Source organism: Struthio camelus, chromosome 8 (genome assembly GCF_040807025.1).
Source record: "Struthio camelus isolate bStrCam1 chromosome 8, bStrCam1.hap1, whole genome shotgun sequence".
Taxonomy (NCBI): Eukaryota; Metazoa; Chordata; class Aves; order Struthioniformes; family Struthionidae; genus Struthio; species Struthio camelus.
Genome location: NC_090949.1, coordinates 25,863,191 through 25,881,374, shown reverse-complemented (window position 1 = coordinate 25,881,374; position 18,184 = coordinate 25,863,191). Strand labels below are relative to the sequence as shown.

The window sequence follows — 18,184 nt, the reverse complement described above, 5'->3', positions numbered from 1 at the left end:
GGATTACCTGGGAGGCCGTGAAAGGGGGGACATGATCAAAAACATAAACCTCAAGAATCAAGAGGCAAGCAAACAGTTGAACTATTTTAAAAAAAAAGCTATATGTGAGAGCAGGCACAAACACTTCTGAGAAGTTAATACCGCTGCTCATACAACTACAGGACAAGCAGTATTCAGCCATGCTTGCCAGTAAGTGGCTAACTTTTTTGGTATTCACCGTAAGAAGGTCAATCAGTATGAAACCACCATGCAGAGGTGGGGCAGCTGAAATACTTAATTTCACTGTAATTTAGCATTAATTAACGTCTTCTCTCACAAAGATGCAGGTGCTTTCTAGAGACCCTGCTGGAAGTCACTGAACCTTTTAATGGCAACACTGCAGGACAATCACATGGAGAAAGGCCAGGGATTCTTTTAGTCTGCACCCCAGACCTGAGAAACTAAGACATTTTCATATTTTCCTTGCTTGTTAAAGAAATAAAATACTGTTCTTGGTTTGATTGACTTTTAGATATCATTAACTAATGTACTAACGATATGATATTTTGTTTGTAGAACATTAGATATCAGAAACTGCAAGCATAAACACCATCTAGGGCCTAGCATGTACAGTGATTTTCATCTGGTAATAATTTATGGTATATCCTGTCTTTAATATACAGCAAGGCTTTATCAGGCTCAGGCAGGCTGGAGACTGACATTGTAAAGATTATGTGCAATAAAAAGGCTTGTTCCAAAAATTTATGCATGGAGAAAGTAATGGTTAACAGTAAGGCATATGCCTAGGAACGTGTTTTCTCCCTTGAACATCAGGATACTCTCACATGTGCAGACCATCCAAGGCGCGTGCCCAGCACAAATCGAGCAGGGGAACCTTGCTGAGCAGCAAGCCAAGTGTAAAATTCAGCACACTCCTCAGCTGTACAGGATTCACTTGCTAAATAAAGAGTACAAATTGGAGAGACACCAAAAAGTTTTAAGAGGTTCCACCTCTTGAAGCTGCTGTGCCTGTTTTCAGCCACACCTTCACGGAAAACCGGAGCAATGAAAATCTGAGCATGTCACAGGAAGCACAACCATCCCAAATACTGCAGCAAAATGTTTGGGTATTCACACAAACCTGTGCAACAACAGCCAAGCTGGTAACTAAGACCCAATCCGGGATGTGTTTTAGCACAGCTTGTCTGAAAAATGAACTTGCAAGAATACAGGGAGTTTAAAATCATCCATAATTACATTGTGAGAGTGAAATGAGTGATTCCACTGCACAGATATAGCTTCATCTTCTGAATATGCTTAATTGGATACTTCAGTCTTCCAAAGACTTTTATAATCCAAATTAGGCTGCAAAATAAAAAAGCACTCCCCCCAGAATAAGCAAAGGTGACAATGCCAGAAGCCCCCCCTAGAAGCAGACACACAGCCACGTGAAGACTTCATCATTCTCATGTCCTTCCATACTAACCAATGTACACACAGCTTTTAAGACTGCATTTAATTTCTTCAAAGCAGAGGGAAAAAGAAATGAAGATGAAATTTTATTAGACAGCTGATTTACTATGTGGAAATTAAATCTGGTTCTAACTTCCTAACAAACGACGGGTAGCACCAGCATAAGAATCTGCTTTTCTCTTCTTGGGAAAATCCAAAACTACACTTCCCACGGGTTCCTGACCAGTGGCTCTGGCGATACAGAGTTTCATAGGAAGAAGCATGTTTTTTTCTTGCTGAAATTAACAGAAAGCATATGGAGGATTTAGTCCTTGCATCTCTCCAAGCTAACCCAAAGATCTTTAAGGTAGAAAAAGAAAATTGGCAAGAGATTGTCCTGATATAAAATTTAGTTATTCTGGTATAGTGAAAATAGTTTTAAATTGGCAACACAACTACCATTAGAAAGTCATTTTACATGAACTGCAGCTAATTTCCAGCAGGTGCCCAGTGTGAGCCATTAAGGCCCAGAGGCTCAATCACTGATGCATATAAGATGGATTAGCACAACTCCAAAAAGCTGTTCCCTTCTTCAGTTTTTAAAGACACACATTCCAAAGCAGTCTCTAAATATCTGCTCGCCCATAGCTGAGCACCTTTGGCTCATCAGTGTGACCTGCTTTATGCCTCTCCACCAAAGGCTAGTTTAGACAAAGACGATTAAGCATCCCTTGCTCCCAATTCAAATAACCGTGCCACCAAGTTGAGTTCAAGGAGGAAAGGAATTCCAGTTCTGCCCTTATTTCAGCATTTTCTGAAACACCATATAAACAGCAAAAACAGATTTCCAGCAAATCTGAGTCAAACCCACTGTGAATCAAAGACACCCTTGAACTTTATTTGTTGGTTTTTGAGCAAAAAGGCTGTGTCACACAATCCTCAAAGTGTGATCAGGGCGCTACGATGGGGAACGCACTCTTCCGCTGAAAAGCCATGCAGCTCTTTGGGCAGGCAGAGTGACTCCCTTTGACAGAAGCTGTTCTTACCTCGAACATAAAGGTTAGCTGGGGCAGAGTAGCGGGTTCCCGCACTGTTGGTCGCAACACATTCGTATTTGCCTTGGTCCGACTCCTCGCTGTTCTCTATTTGCAGAGCTCCTGTGCACAAACAAGACGACACAGACAATTCAGGTTATGGCGTAGCTGGCGACTGAACAGACAGCCTCAGAAGACCAAGGCCATGCCCCACGTTTTTAAAGTATCTTCCTGGATAAATACATCGTGCTGTTGCTCCCTGGACCCACAGGGTACCACAGCGTGCAGCCACAAGCCACAGCCGTTCTGCTGGTAGAAGTTTGTGAAGTTGATTATTGTTATTTTTTTAATGCACAGGGAACCAGTTACTGATGCATTTCCAACCGCCCCAAACACTTATATTCATTGCTTCAATAAAGGGAAAAAACATACACATACACACATATTAATTAAAGCTTCGTATGGGACTCCTGTCTAATAAAAGGACCTTTAATAAGCCTTTACTCAAAACAGCCAAGCACCAAGCCCACTAACAGCAGCTCTTTGTTTCTCATCTGATACACACAAAGCCTGGCAAATACTCAACAAATTGTGACCTTCCTGCAGAGAGAATGGCAGAGCCCCATCTTTCCCACCTCACCATCCCTCCTTCCAACAGACAACCCCTTTTCAGAAAACACTTTCCCTTTTGTCAGCTTTCCCCAGGTCAGTGATCTCCTTGTCCTTTCAGATTTGATTAGATATGATGTAAACGGTCAGAAATTCAGTTTGAGACATGAAAGGTATACACAAATGCAATACACACTTTTTGTCGCGTGGAGCTCCTGTGAAAGCCACCCTCCCTTGCTCATGGCAACGCCGGCTCCTCCAGCCTCGGCCTCGGGAACGTTTGCTTAGCACCAACTTCAGGTTCCTCAGGACATGATCTGACCCCATACCCACAGTGCCAGATGCACCAGGGGCACACCTAAATAATTGCAATAATCACCAGAGCACATGGGAGCATTTTATGCAGGGAGCGCCAATAATGGGCAAATGAGGTGATCTAATGCGGGTTTCTCTCATCTGCTTGCCTGTGCCGCTCATGTCCAGCGCTGGCTGGCCTGGAGGACTGGTCTTTCACCCAACTGCTTCTCACCCACCACAGAAGACTGTAAAACTGGTCACATCTAAACCCCACTAACTCGTCCCCGTATGGAGACTAAAAGATGGAGGTGAAGAAAAAGAAAGCAGTAGGATGCATGCGACAGCAACAAGGCACTGCAGGAGCAAACAGCCATTGGCCAGACACTAAAGCGGCAGTCGCTCAGCCTGCTTCCCCCAGGCAACACAGGAATAACTTCTGAAGCACCTCCAAGTGCTCAGATTCTGCCAGTTAGGATTGCTTGTAAGAAGGGAACTCTGCTCACAAACCAGGTACTGAACTGGAAGAAAACATTAACCCCTTTGCTTGTAAGGATTTGAACTCATTTCTGCCTGCCACGGTTCAAAACGACCACGGAGCGCAGCACTGAGAATAGCTGCTGAAATTCCCTTCTCCTTTCTTGCTGGTTCAAGCTGTGGAGGTCAAACTCAGTTTTTCATATCATCAGAACAGAAGGAAAACTAATGTGAATCAACCACTGCCACCTACATTATTTAGAAGGATAAATTGAGACTGTAGCCTAAGTCTATATGTCATGGGGAAAAATGAACTTCACTGGGTTCTGCCATATAATAAAAATGATGTACAGAGCCCTCCCTATTGTTGCATTAGTGCTGGAAACGAGGCTTCAGTTAGAGAAAGCTTGTTTGCAGAAGTCTCTCCACCTACTAACAAAAGGAGCTGCCAGCTTTCCCTAGCCACGGAGCTCTCTGGACACCCACAGCCCAAAGCCTACAGAGCACTGATGCTTAATTCAGGGAGAACGTCGAATTTCTACATGCTATCCGTGAAAAACATCTTCAAGTTGACAGCCGCATGACAGGCAGCGGAGCAGGAGGAAGCTTCCCAGCACTGACAAGCTACAGAGAATCAGAGACTCTAGGAATGGAAAAGACCTATTAGGTTATCTTGTGCCTCCCTGGGGGTCAGGGCAGGATTGTTCCCTGTTGTACGTGTACTTGTGTTCTGTCCAATCCCATTTTAAACGTGCCAAGTGATAGGTCTTTCACCACTTCCTCCAGGAATTTATGCCACAGCGTGGTTATGCTCTCTGTCAGGAAGATTTTCCTGGAACTCGCCGTGTATTATCCTCTTCATTTCTGCTCGTTACTCGGTGGGCACGCATTTGCTGCAGCTAATTCTGCGCGCTCACATTAGGCTCCTCTGGCACGAGCAGCTGGCTGCAGAACATACCCAAGTTGCAGTGCCCTCCGCTGCGCTGCACTCCCTCAGGTGCACATCGCTAGGACTCTGTGGGGTTGTGCTGCTGTATAAGCTCCTGCTCTCTGATTTTTCCTCCCTTTCTTCCCCCTGTGAAAGAGGGCCAGCTTCAGGTGACAGGCAGCAGTGCCTGCCTAGGAAAGAGTTAGCAGGTAACCCCCAGGTAAGATCCCTAGAGAATTCTGCAGTGAAGACATACCTTTTGCTGTACCCCTTTCAGCCATTTAACACCTGTCATTGGTGTTTATATCCTTTATGGCTATGCCATCTTGGGATCGCCATGCCTCTTAAAGAGTAGTTTGACTAACTGACATTTATTTCTTTTCTCCAACACCAGTTCTGGGGAGGGAAGGGAACAAGAAAAGAGGATGAAGAAAATGAAGGTGGAGGGGAGCTGCAGATCATACATTATTATTGCCTGTCTGTTCCGCAGCCAGAGTGGACACAGATTGGCTATGGGAATCGTACTACAAACATCAAACATATGTCAGCAACTGTCTGCAAACTGCTCAGAGACATCGGGCAAGTGATTCTGGTTTTATTTGGGTTGGCATGACTGCTCAAACTATAGCACGTCAAGAGCAAGAGAGAGCTCAGAAAGCAGGAGGTTAAAGCGAACCCTTCAACTGAACCAGAAAGAGAAAAAAAAATTAATGAAGAGCCCTCAGTATAGCTAAAAGCTAGCAGAAAGCAGAAGCATCACAGCACACTGATAGCAGCCGGAAGGACTACGGAGGTTGTTTTCTCAAAGGACGGCCTACAACTAAGCAATGGGTACAAGAAGGTATAGAGTTATCTGAGGGATACTGATATTTATCAATAAATACTCAGACATAGCTGGAAATCAAAAGAAGAAAAAAGAAAAAAAAAAAAAGCATCTGAGCTTTGGGAAGAACTCCCAGACTGCAAAGTTCTGCAGGCCCTCGGAGCTTGGCCATCCCAGAGAAGGGCAGTAGTTTCACCTCTTAGAGAATCCAGGTCTAGACTGGATGGGACATCAGGACCCACATGAAAGGTAGAACCGAGTCCTGAGCAGCTCCTATCTTTGAAGTTCAAAAAAGCTGTATCTGAAGACCTGTGAAGATCTGTATTTGAAGCTGTATTCAAAAGTGCAGTGAATTCTTTTCTTTGACAAGAGCAGAGGCCCGGGAATGCAGGGACCTGATTTCTATTCCTAGCTCTGCCAATGGCTCATCTTACAATCCGTTGTGCCTCTGAAAACCAGGGGGAAGAAGGCTGATTTACTTCCATACAGTACATTGGGATTTACGTCGTGAAACTTGCTGAGTAAGGTCTTCTTCACACAGGATATTACAGCAGACTTATGTGGAGTCCTCGAGTGCTTCTGTGCTGTGCACCGCCTTCTCGTTTGCATGGCTGAGTTCTGACATGCGATCGGGTGATGCTCAGCTCTAGCGGATGTGCGAGGACCATCTACCAGGAGGACGGGCACACATGTATTGGGAGGAGCAGTGAACAGCTCGTACGGGAGCGCCTGTTCAGGCTCTGCAGCAGTATGCATGCATCAAAGCGAAACCTCTTCCTGCCGAGCACCACTCGACTGCTGCTACTGCTGGAGCAGCCTGAACCGCAGCAGGGCTTCGGCAGAAGAACGGGCAGCCGTGCCTTGCCATGCTGCGATGACACGTTGATCTCGCTCACAGATCTGATCTGTTCCTCGTAACATGTTTCGGCATATCAGAGAGCTGCAAGCTCCTGAGAAAAAAACCCTGGCTGCTCTCCAGTACCAGGGAGAAGAGCGACAAGGCAGAGCTTTCAGGAGCTGAGGGCAGAAACATGTCCTGCTGATTGACAAGCATCCCTTGTAGGTACTCTGTGCTGGTATCTCCGTGCCAGTCCCTTCCCTCCTCTCCTAGCTTTTTCTTTTGCTCTTTAAACTTGGGCACTGACAACAGCCCCGTTAGCAGCTCTCCAAGATATTTATCTATTCAAATATACTTGTGCTTAGGCAAAATCATGAGTAGCAGTGACAGTGTTTAAATGAAGCGTTTAAAAAGTTAAACACAGAGCATGGAGAAGGCAGATCCTGGTAAGGGCCCTTCTTGGCAGGCCTGTGGGGAGGGCTCAGTTCTGCTGTGCCCCAGAGGGCTTGTCACTCACTGCTTTAGGTGACAAATCAAATATAAAAAGCTCTGAGCTACAAGCTGATCTCCCTGAAATCCTGCTCCATACCTCATCAAGAGAAGATGATAGCTCCATAGCTCATCATGAGCACCCACAAAACATGACATGGGAGCCAAACTGGACAGCTCTTGGGGCTCCTCTTCCACCCCTATTCAGCTTGGACCTCTGTGCCTCGCAGTGGGAGCAGCTCCGTTTCCCTAGCAGGGGTATTTGGTATTCATAGCCTCAGCCAAATTACACAGGGAATAAAATGCTCCTGTAATTACCCAAGGAGTCAGGGAACCCAGGTTGCTGTCACAACACTGACCTAAGGAAAGGACTTGCAACGCAAATGTGAATGAACCCAGCTACTTGACCAGGTCCCTTTTTCTCAGGCAGCTGAAAATAGGTATATTTTCCCCTTCCTGCATGCTAGAGCATGTGGCTACCCCAAACCCCTTCCATCTCTCTCCTCCTGCCCTACCACATCAATATCCTCCGCAGAAACACCACCTGACTTTTACTGAAGCAGTATTCTTAGTCACCCCTTCAGCTAGTGCTCAGATGTGGATCCCAGTCCCCCTTTTGCTAAAAATTCACTCGCAGAAAAAGGAGAATCCTTCTAATAAAATCTGGGGATCTGTGGAGCAGGGGCCAGAGCCAAGGCAGCACCAGATAAGGACCATGAAGCGTGACCATGGTGGAGAAAGGGACAACGTGAGAGTCCAGACAACGGGAGGGTTATAGTTTGACACCCTGGCCGCTGCCCAAGATAAACAACTGCCCTGTTATGAGACCTGTGACAAACATAAAGACACCAAAACCACTTACGAGTCGCTAACAATAAAAATAGCATTTTCCATGTTCACTAGGTTTTTGCAGTTCATAATAGCGGCACCTCCCAGGTGTTACAAAAGAACGCACCTAGCCTCCACTAGCCATCAGCAGTGTCAATTATGCAACAAGATAACTACAAATATATTTTCATTGTTAGCGTTCATTACGTTCATTATGCCTGTGAGCCTGGTGATTGGCATACAAGGGGCCTGTTCTGGATGACAGCGCGGCTGAGAAATCAATCTCGTCCGCACCAGAGACAGCTGCTGATAGCACCGGACTCTGGCAACCAAGCCAGACTCTGGCAGAGAGAGAGGAGGGGAGATGATGCACTCAGGGGCTCTAGGTCTCCTGTGAGACAGCAGTTTGAGGATGCTCTGATCTCTCACCAGCAGGTACTGGAAATCTCAGGGGATTCTGTGTCAGAAGCAAGCTACAGCACTGTCAAACACGCAGTAATGCCTCTGCATGTGCTTCTAAAGGGACACGAGTCAATCTGAATCCAAAGGGTAAAAACCATGGCATTACAAACGTTTCTGGGTACTACCCCACCCAACCTTCCCCTGACACCGTTTGCTTCTGCAACACATCATCTTGTTTCCAAGTTGTTTTGCTTTCTCTTTTTTTGACTGAAAAAGCTCAAGAAACAGAAAAAATCCTACCACATACAAAGTGCAATCAAATGTACAAACACACACTCAAAAAAAAAAGGACAGCCAAGACATTCTTTTAGCTTCCTCTAATCTCTTTGGAGAGCTTTACGCTCCAGCTTGCCGGATAGTGTAGAGGTACCAGAGCTATATTTAAACCAGTTTGCTCGGTACTGAAAAGGGTTTAGCTGCAGCTATACAGAAGTTGGTGCGGGTGTTTACCTGTCTTCTCAGACAGACAGTTTCTGACACCCAAGTGAGCTGATATAACGTTAATTCAGACAGACCTCTGCTACGCTGACGTCTGCAGGGAAGAAATACTCTTATGTATAGGAACCTCAGATATTTCCTGTGGTGACAGAAAAGTAACAAATAAATCTGACTGGAGAGGGATAATGCCCGGGATGATGATATTGCTTTACCTCCTCATGTGCATCTGATATAATGCCTGTCCGATCCAGCCCCCACCTGAAACGCAACTGTGCTCTGCTGTCTCTTACAGCCTGGGGCAGGGAAAAGCAGCCAGTTTTCACTAAAGGTTGAGCTAGTTCAATTCCAATGAAATGGAAATGAACATCTTATTTTCTGCTTTGAAAACAAGATTGGGGAGTAACTTGCTCAAACATGGGGCTGCTGATATCATCTGCTGGTCACCCCAAGCAGCTGGCTACTGTCTAATGTGATGGGTACTCGCCAGCTCCATGTCCTTCTGATGAACAAACAGGAACTTCAAGATTAAATTATTATCCTAAATTATTATCCGGGGCAGCCCCTGCAGGGTAAGGAGTTAAGCTAAACCCTGAGGTCCTGAATCATAGGCAGGAGCTTCTCCCATTTCAAAGAAGGCAGAAGTTTCTCGAACCAAATATGTGCGGGTAAGATCAAAAGAGGTAGTCAGTCAGATAAATCTTATCCTGTTTGGTAAGGGCTGCGCAGCAGAATTTTACTTAGATTATCCTCTTGCTAATTACACATTGTTTCCTGCAAGCGGATTTTCCATTGGGCCTGCACAAAGTCCTTGGCTAAGGGCTGAACTTCCCAAGAACCCCATACACACATCTCCTATCGACACAGTCAACAGTGGCAATTCAATCAGAACAAAACCACCCCTCTCCCCAAACATTATTACCAAAAGGGACCGTTAAGAGTCATTAGTCCACCCTTCCTTTCAGACAAACGAACGAACGATTTCCAAAGCATCCAACTTACCTTCCTGAGGAACAAGAGTGCAGCTGGGTATAGAACATGGCAGAACAGTCACTTCCACATGGACATAACCTCACCATTATACAAGTACTTCCATCTAATCTGTCATTATCTTTAGAAATGCAATGACCTCCGTTTTAAATAAAAGGCATTAGGCTGACAGAAATCCTCTGGGAGAAGCCAGAGAGCAGCACATGGCTTCTGTTTGCTCTCACAGAAATGTCATCTCTGACATTCAAACAGGACATATATATTTTAAATAATGTCAAGAACATTCTTAAAATACCTCATCAGGACTCAAACGGAGGTGGGGGTGGGGGGTGCGGGGAACTTATGTTTTATGAGATGGATGGTTCTTTCCACAGAGATGTGTTCGGTTCCCAAGCAGGACGTATGGAGCATCCACGCGGTTCTGGTGCTGAGTCACTAATGTCATCAGGCACGGGGGGGGGGGCGTGGGGGGGAGCGCGCGTGGCTGCGCAGGGCGGCCCCGGCAAGGCAGCGTGTGCCGAGCGCAACGCTGGGAGCTCAGAGCACTCGGCTAGTTAGCATTCAATCTGTCATTTCATTTTAGGATTTGCAATAGAAATAGAAGATGAAGAAATAGTTTAAGGAGCTTGTAACATCACAGCTGTCAATCTCTGCGCGTTCCAAAGGGAGGAATGACAGATATGTAAGCCCATTCATATCAGAATAAGGTTTGCAGTCTTCTTCCCTGACCCAGATTTCCTACAGAGGCAACTTAATGCAAATACACATCAAACGGCAATTCACATTTGCTCTAAAATCACTTAACGGGAGCTGAAAACATTAACCCCCAGCAACAGAACCAGTTCCAAAGAGTCAGATTATTAACTTCCAGCAGTGATTCGTGAAAAGGGGGAGGGAAGGGGAGAAGGGGGAAAACTGAACGAATGAGATTGTGTCGATTTGTAGGTGGTAGTCATTTTCTATCAAGAAATCCAGGGGTCAGTCAGCAGGGGTAACCAAAATCACAAGAGAACTCAGAAGGGCCTTACCAAGTAGCACTGATTAACATACTAAAGTTAATCTAAAGGGACAACTTTGAGTGTTTAGGCTAGAAAAACAACACTCCATTCGGAAAGTCATTACTGGTGCATACAGGCTGCGACAAACTAGCCTGAGACTACGCACACTGGGCTGTCAAACTGTAGGTGGGTTTAATTAATGAAGGCTTAAAGCAGCCAGATGCGTTTCTGATTCATTTACTCAAAACAAATCTTTACGCTACAAAGCAACACCAGCTTGTCCGGCGCAGGAAGGGGGGTCCTTGGGTCTAGAGGCAGCTGTTCTCTGCTCTGCTGCCACATTAGAGGGTTTGTGCACTTGAAAGGCAAACACAAAGCACTCAAACAAAGGTGCTGCTTATCCCAGAGCCAGATTTGCTCAAGTTTTCAGGAATTTATCTCCTGATAAGAGTTTCGTGCCTGTCAGCAGCAGGAGAGAAGAGTTTGGCTGTTCTCTTGTGAAAATGTTACCTCCTTAAACTTCCACCAAAGCAATCCATCTAACCCTCCCCGGACACAGAACCCCCGAGGCCACGACTGCACGGGAAGCTCAGAGACTTGCAGGAGCTGCAGGAGAAACCAACCCTCCCGCGGCACAGGCCGGGGACCGTTTTCCAGTTTGCAAACTTTCCATTGAATAACCCCCTTTCAACAGTGCAAAATCGCAATGGATGAGTCTACAAGAAGTCACGCTAAAAATCAACCAAAATAAACACACTGGCGGGAGAGTGCAGATGAGCGAGAGCGCTGGCAGAGTTAGGGCTGAGAGTAAAAGCTGGGAATGAGAAACACCGGAGAAGGGACGAGGCAGACAGGAGATGGAGTGACGTGACAACTGGAGGCACATTTCAGCATTCTTACCTCTGATCGGTGTACCACCTGGTGAGGTAATTTGAATGCAAATAAGATTAGAGAGAAGCATTAGTACAAAGAGGAAAGGAAGAAAATCATAACTAAAAAGCAGAAAGTTTTTTTTTTTTAAAGCTAGAATTTGTATCAGCGCGACAGGAATAAATAAAAAGAAACTGATGTGCAATAAAAGTCAGAGTGCCACTCTCAGGAGGTTAGTAAAGCTCATCGCTTCCTGGAGGGCAGCATCCAGCCCTGCAGCAGCCACGAACGCCACCACCACAACCCTCGCGAACGGGGGCCGGACTAAGCCGCAGGGGTGGCTTTGCTGGCTGCCCTCACCCACTTGCATTCACCCCCCTTGCTGTTGCAAGCAGTTGAGATGGAGGACACGCTGGAGGGATGGTGCAGGGCCCTTTCATTCCTTATAGTAGGAGGAAGGTGTGTGCGGCTGGGGGCCGCGTGACCGTGGGTGTACGGGGTGGGAGGGGTGGAAAGCGCATGGTTGCGGGCACCAGGTGCATTTTTGCTTTGAGGTTAGAATGACCAGTGGGACAAAATCTGCTCACTTAAAGAAGTTAAACTAAGGGGAGAGCATAACAAATCAGTTTTGAGCCATTCTCCACGTTCACATAAACCTTGCATCAGGTTCCCTCCGGCAAAGGAACTGGTGTCATACAGAATTAACTTTACATACAGAAAATATTTCCAAACCAAGTAGTTTCTGGTAATGTAACGATGGCACACTGGCCAGACCTCCGTCATTCCTGCCTAATTTGGATGTTAGCTGGAGAAAGGAGGCCCTACCCTCTTTATAAGGCACTGAAGATAATTTTACATGCCGTAATAAAGAGTATCTTATAAGGAGGGCTTCTCTGGGAACGAGGTTCAGTTATCCTGTTGCAACAGTCTATACAGGTTCGCTATATGAGGTCAATGTGTTTAGCAAGTGGAGGATCCAATGGTCAGTGTCCTGAGGTCAGCGCAGAGTCAGTAACGATGCATGATTCAAGGGGAGATGCTCCAGCTGGACAAATTGGCAGGGAACCCTTCTCATCCCCACTTTTGTCCCCTTGGTCTTATTTTGCACATATGAAGGCTGTTAGTACAAGGGAGAGAGTCATGCATATCAAATCTGTAGGCAGTTCATGGTATGTGTTGGTTTTATGCAGATTTGTACGATCTGAATACCAAGCACTTACCAAAGAAAACTGAGGAGTTTAAACAGACAGAAAAACAGGGTTAAACAGGACACAGTGTGTCAAATCATGTTCAGTGTATTGATTAATAAATACCAGTATGCATACAAGAGTGTCGTGTATCTCAGATTTACAGCTCATTCCATTATCCACAACAATGATCACCCAATGGGAAAGAAAGACAGAAAAGAATTTCTGTAAATACAAAGAAGGCATATTTTAAGCATGTTTAACTTGCCTCTTAAAAAGTAATTACAATATTTATACTTATTCTCTCGCTTTCCTAACTACCCTTCCTTTAGGCAGAGTCCTTTCTCTGAGCAGGAGCAGCAATTCAAACTATGCATTTTAGAATTTCCTCTGCCAAGATGACATTACCCCGTTTTAACTTTATGTCTGGTTATATTTTCTGATGTTTTCTATCCACAGATGACAAGCATCAGGAGAGATCCTGCAGTCACTGAAGCTGTGGGTAATCTCTCTCTTGCTATAATAAATCTGCTGCTTATTTATCTATCTCAGGAACTACTGTTACCCTTGACAGAACAGTTATACTCAGAGATACCTGCATGGAATAGCACAGCCACAGAAAACAGGGTTATTTCTCTTTGCCCGTTTGGAAAGTTTGCCAAGTGATATTTTTACTCTGCTTGGTCTAGGGCCTCCCCTTGCCCCTTTTCACAACTCTGAGTTAAGAAAAGCATCACCACGGTGTGTCACTTCCCACGGGAACAGCGCAGTGGCTTCAAGCACAAGCCCAAGGGGCAAAAAACAGGACTTCCTTCTCCCTCGTCTGGCTGAAATGGGTTTCAGTGCCCTAGCACTGAAAAGATATGCAGCACATGTGTAAGTCTACTCCCTGTAGAAGCTATAACCTTTCTCTAACGCACAATTGTCTACATAGCACTCTAGGAGCAACTGCATACTTGAAACAGATTCCCTAAAATATAAGTGTGACCAGCTCATTTTTTCCTGCATTAAATCCCAGTCCTCCTGGCCTCTGAATGTAAGCCAGCCCTTGTGGGAGCAGCACTGAGGCTCGCTGTATTTAACCCAGTGTTCTGGGTCTCTCTCACCTTTGCAAAGTCAGGACATTCACTCTTCACTCCGAGGAAACCATTAGAGAGAGCGCACAAGGCTTTCCTGTGGGACCCCTAACCTCCTCATCCTGACAGCAGGAACACAGGTTCCCGTTCTCCCCCCACACCTCATATGACAACGCACCTCTGGTCGGCATCCTCTCAGGTGTCCCTGCAAAGGGACTGAATCACAGCACACAAGCCACAAAGTGCCAACCCAAGAGAGGCCATCGAGTGACAGAGGTGCCATCACTTGAACAGTTACTGAGACCAACTTGCGTCCTGCGATCGCCAGGCCTCTTTATACAAAAGACACCCCCGATAGCAAACTTCAAAACCAACTTCTTGTGCAGTTTGAAGGGTGTGAAAGACTCCAAAGGGAAGAGAGTTTGTTTTGCCTCTGTGATGACCGGCACTGAGTAACACCCTAGGGCAGTCACTTCAGCAGCAAGGGATGCAGACCCTGACAACTTCTCTGCGTGCTGGAGATGTGCAATCAGGCACCCAAAGCGAGGCAAGACATAGGGTGATACGCTGGAAAACCCTGCAGGATTGTTTGCATCAGTATTTCCCATTGTGGAGGAGAGGCTCTGCTGGAGAAGATCCAAACTTTGCTCTGCTGATACAAACTCAACATAATACTTTCTTATACAAACCTAAATCACCAAAAGAGCCCCAAAACAACATAAAACAGGGAAACCAAGGCTCCTGCTGGCCACAAGGCAGTAGAGCAATGCAGCGCTGAATCCCAGATAAACTGGTCAGTGCTTTCAGCTACTTCCTAAGCTAGTTCTAGGGAAACTATTTCCAGAAGTGAGAGTAGTACGTGGGAGACTGGCTATTTGCCACCAATTGCAACTGGGGGTCTTGTGTGCATCCCATCATTGCTCTGCGCACTTCACACAGCCAGACTCAGATGGACAGGATGCTTTCTTCTAGGATACAAAACTTCAGCTGTTCATCTGCTGGCCACAGTATTGCTTCAGCTTCTTGCCCAGTCAGTCCCTTCCCGAGAGAGCACCCATCCTAGCGTGGGTTTCCCAATCCCTTTGGATAATACTGCCCTGATCCCCACTCTTTTGTGCTGTTCATACATACATCTTTCAAGGTGGATGCCCATCTGATGTCTGCACTCCAAGTTGTATCTTGCCAAGAGCTGAGTGACTTCTGCTGGGCACCGAGTGCTGGTTGTTACCAGTAAAGGAGAACGTATCAGTCACCTGTTACGCTGCTGCCCCTCTGAGCCAGGGACTGCCTCTTTTCGCAAGTTTGTGCTGTTTATTTTGGGCATTTCTGTTGTTTCCATATTAGTAGTGCTTCTAGCTATCAAGACCAGAATTAAAAATGCTTGCTTACCGTAACTCTGAGGGCATAAATGTAGCGAGATGATCTGGTAAGCAGCCTCCCACTGCTTCTTTGTTAAGAGGCACCTACACTTTTCCGGAGAGTGACTGAAGTCACCTGCAAAGCCCTCTCTGATACTTTATTTGCAATTAAATGCCTGAAAGTCACGCTAAGGTCTTGGGCATGGCTCCATAACGCAGTTAATTCATGGTGATTAAAAAAGGATGATACTTGTTACCTCAAGTTCTTTAACAGATAGAAGATGACAAGGCTCCCTGAATTTCTGGCATTTCCTTACATGGCAAAGATATCTGTACGTTAACATTCAGGATATTTCTTTATTCTAATTTGACATTTTGTTCATAAGCTCTCTGAAGAGCAAGGTGGAAGAGTGACTCTTCAAATGTGGAACTCACTGGAAGCACTCAAGAGAGTATGAATGAGAGTATGAATACCACCAGATTTGCTTTGAAGTCTTGGGAGCTCAAGATGCAAGATTCTTTCCAAAGAGCTCTGAAGCATCAGCACAAATCTGATCTATATTGGGAAAACTTCCTCCACATCATCATCTAATTTTAAAACATGTTTGGAGGTGTGGCACTGACCCAAGCCCTTGCTGCCCGAACTCATATATGTTTCACCTGCAATACTACAGTCTCCAGTTTTAAAATCAGTTCAGTCTAACAGGTTTTAAAGTGAGTTAGCATGCTGGGGAAGTGTCCAGCCCAGAGTTGGCCTCAGGTGCTGTGTCAATGACTTAGCGGCAATGACTGAAGCTGTGCACCCTGGCTGAGAACGGGGAGATGTCCTGAGCCCCTGGGTTGGCAGAAAAGCATCCTCTCTACAAGAGGTGGGAAGTCCTAGCAAGATAAGCACTGAAGAACTTTGCTACAACCAGCCTAAGTCAGAGACCTTGTCTTGATCTGTGATGATGGAGGTGAAAACCTGTATTTATTCCTGTTCTCATCTCCAGAGCAACCAGCCCAGCACCTACTGACAAAACTACCCAAGAACTGGGCTTACAGAAGAATTAAGCATTATTCTTGGGGAAGGACTTACGTATTGGGGGGAAGGGGAAAAAAAGCCCCCTAAACATAAAGAGTCAGGCTACCTATTAGAAGGTTTAATCAGAAAAATGCATTTACACACACATAGGTGTAATTAGCAAATGAGGGACAGGAACAACATAGGGCAGATCTGTAAACTGGAGCTTTCTTGCTAGCAAAGGTACTAACACTCTGGGTTTAAAGTGGCTTAAGACGGCACAAACTCTCTAGTACCTTCACTGAAGATGAACAGACCTCTAGAAACTGTTGTTCAGAGCCCACTTGGACACGTGATCTGATGGCGTGTTAGTTCAAAGACCTGCCTGAAGCCCCCAGAGCACTGCCAGCCCACATAACTGTGAGTGTCAGAAGAGAGCACCTTTCCCAGGCATGTGTTTTTTTTACCTCTAGCTATTTATATCGCACTAGGTGGCTGAAGAAATGAAATCACCCCTCAAGCCTCCATCTAAGTTGGATTCCAAAGCTGCTTTGACCTTTATGACCTATATTTAGTAAATCTGAATACTAATATATTATGTACTGGATGACGGTTGGACACCCTATGCACGCAGTATCGGGCTGACATTGCATCGTAACTATTTTAAGCATATTACATCTGTCTAGTTTTATTGGGTTTTAATTAAATGAAATTAAATGAGCGTATATTTAGATTGAGACAGTATAAACTGACATTCATGCAGATATGCCAGGCTGGCGGTAAGATACAATCTTAATGGAGCAGAGACTTTGCAAACTATTAAACTCTCCCATGTAATGAGGTATCTATTTAAATACTCTTTTCTTTGAGAAACAACTCTGCCCAACTATGGCGTAGTACTAGAGAGTTCAATTAGTACCTTGCAAAATGGATCAGAGACTGCTCAACGTACCGCAGCGCTCGCACAGGATGACTGCGGTCGGGTGAGTGGGACCTAGGCACTCCAAAAGGGCAGGCCCTACTTTACACCAACTAGAAATACAGGAAAAAGCCATGAAAACTGCTAGCTTTGGGTCGAAGCTCTGGCCCATGAGAAGCGGTAAACTTCTTGTTGCCCACTCTTGCAAGGGTGGGACAGAGCCTTGGCGAGTCTTGGCTTCATATCATCTGGTCCCTGAAAATAAATCTTCAGTCATATCTGGAAGTCTCTTGCATTGACCTGTGGAAACCTCCCTTACTACATTAGAGAGCTAATCAATTCTTTCGTGAGTCTGAGGATGTGCACTGCTCATTGATTTCTAAAAGGTTCCCTTGACACCTCCCTTGGTAATTACCGTGTCTTCAGCAAGCAGCCAGCTCTAGACTTGGAATCCCAGGTGAAACATTCAATTGAGATGTTGCTCAAGAACGGCAAATAGGAAACAAAATTTGGACACAGTGACAGGGTTTACTGGCTTGTTTTTAAGCCTTCTATCTCACCAAACCTGTGACGCAGCTGGCAGAGAGGCAGCCAAGTGCCTGTAAAAAGGGGGTTGGAGAACGTATAGCAAGTGCATCAGGAGCTGCCTTGCTGCTCGTTTATGGTAATTTCTGATGCTGATTTAGTCAGCTATGAAGTGAAATACATCCATGTGCACTTTCCTGTCGCTGCTTCCTAAAGCGTCTCAGAATAATTAACAAGTGTGATATTTTCTTTCAGCGCAAACAGATCAAGATTAAACCATGTTGTGGGGGAGATAAGCTAAAGGTCACTGGGAAACTTCATAAGCTATAAATGCATTAGTATAATTAGCGCTCCGTGGTACATCAAGGTGGGATCAGGAGTGTCAGGCTGGCTTCTATTTCTGACAAGAATGATGTCTCATTACCCACTCCCCCAAGTTAAAGGCTGCTTCTTATCAGCCAAGCATCGTCAGACTTATGCAGAGGGCACCTGCTACGGAGAAACGTATTAAACGTTCACCTTGCTAGGAGGAAGATGGTATTGTCCTGGCAGCAACCCTCACGACAAATGCCTTTTCAGAGCCCAGAGATGCAGCACAGCCAGGCAAGGC

At 45.6% G+C, this 18,184-nt stretch overlaps 1 protein-coding gene across 24 annotated transcripts in view; it reads right to left on the bottom strand.

Moving 5' to 3' along the window:
* PTPRF (protein tyrosine phosphatase receptor type F) overlaps positions 1 to 18,184 on the bottom strand; it is a 399,448-nt gene that overhangs the window by 91,499 nt on the left and 289,765 nt on the right. For 14 of the 24 annotated variants that reach the window (XM_068952831.1, XM_068952832.1, XM_068952830.1 and 11 more), the window contains 2 exons: positions 11,537 to 11,554; positions 2,478 to 2,588 (listed from right to left, as the gene is read on the bottom strand). In XM_068952831.1, coding sequence (XP_068808932.1) covers positions 2,478 to 2,588; positions 11,537 to 11,554 — 129 coding nt within the window. The remainder of the gene's footprint in view (positions 1 to 2,477; positions 2,589 to 11,536; positions 11,555 to 18,184) is intronic. The other 10 variants (XM_068952839.1, XM_068952834.1, XM_068952838.1 and 7 more) reach the window with 1 other exon arrangement.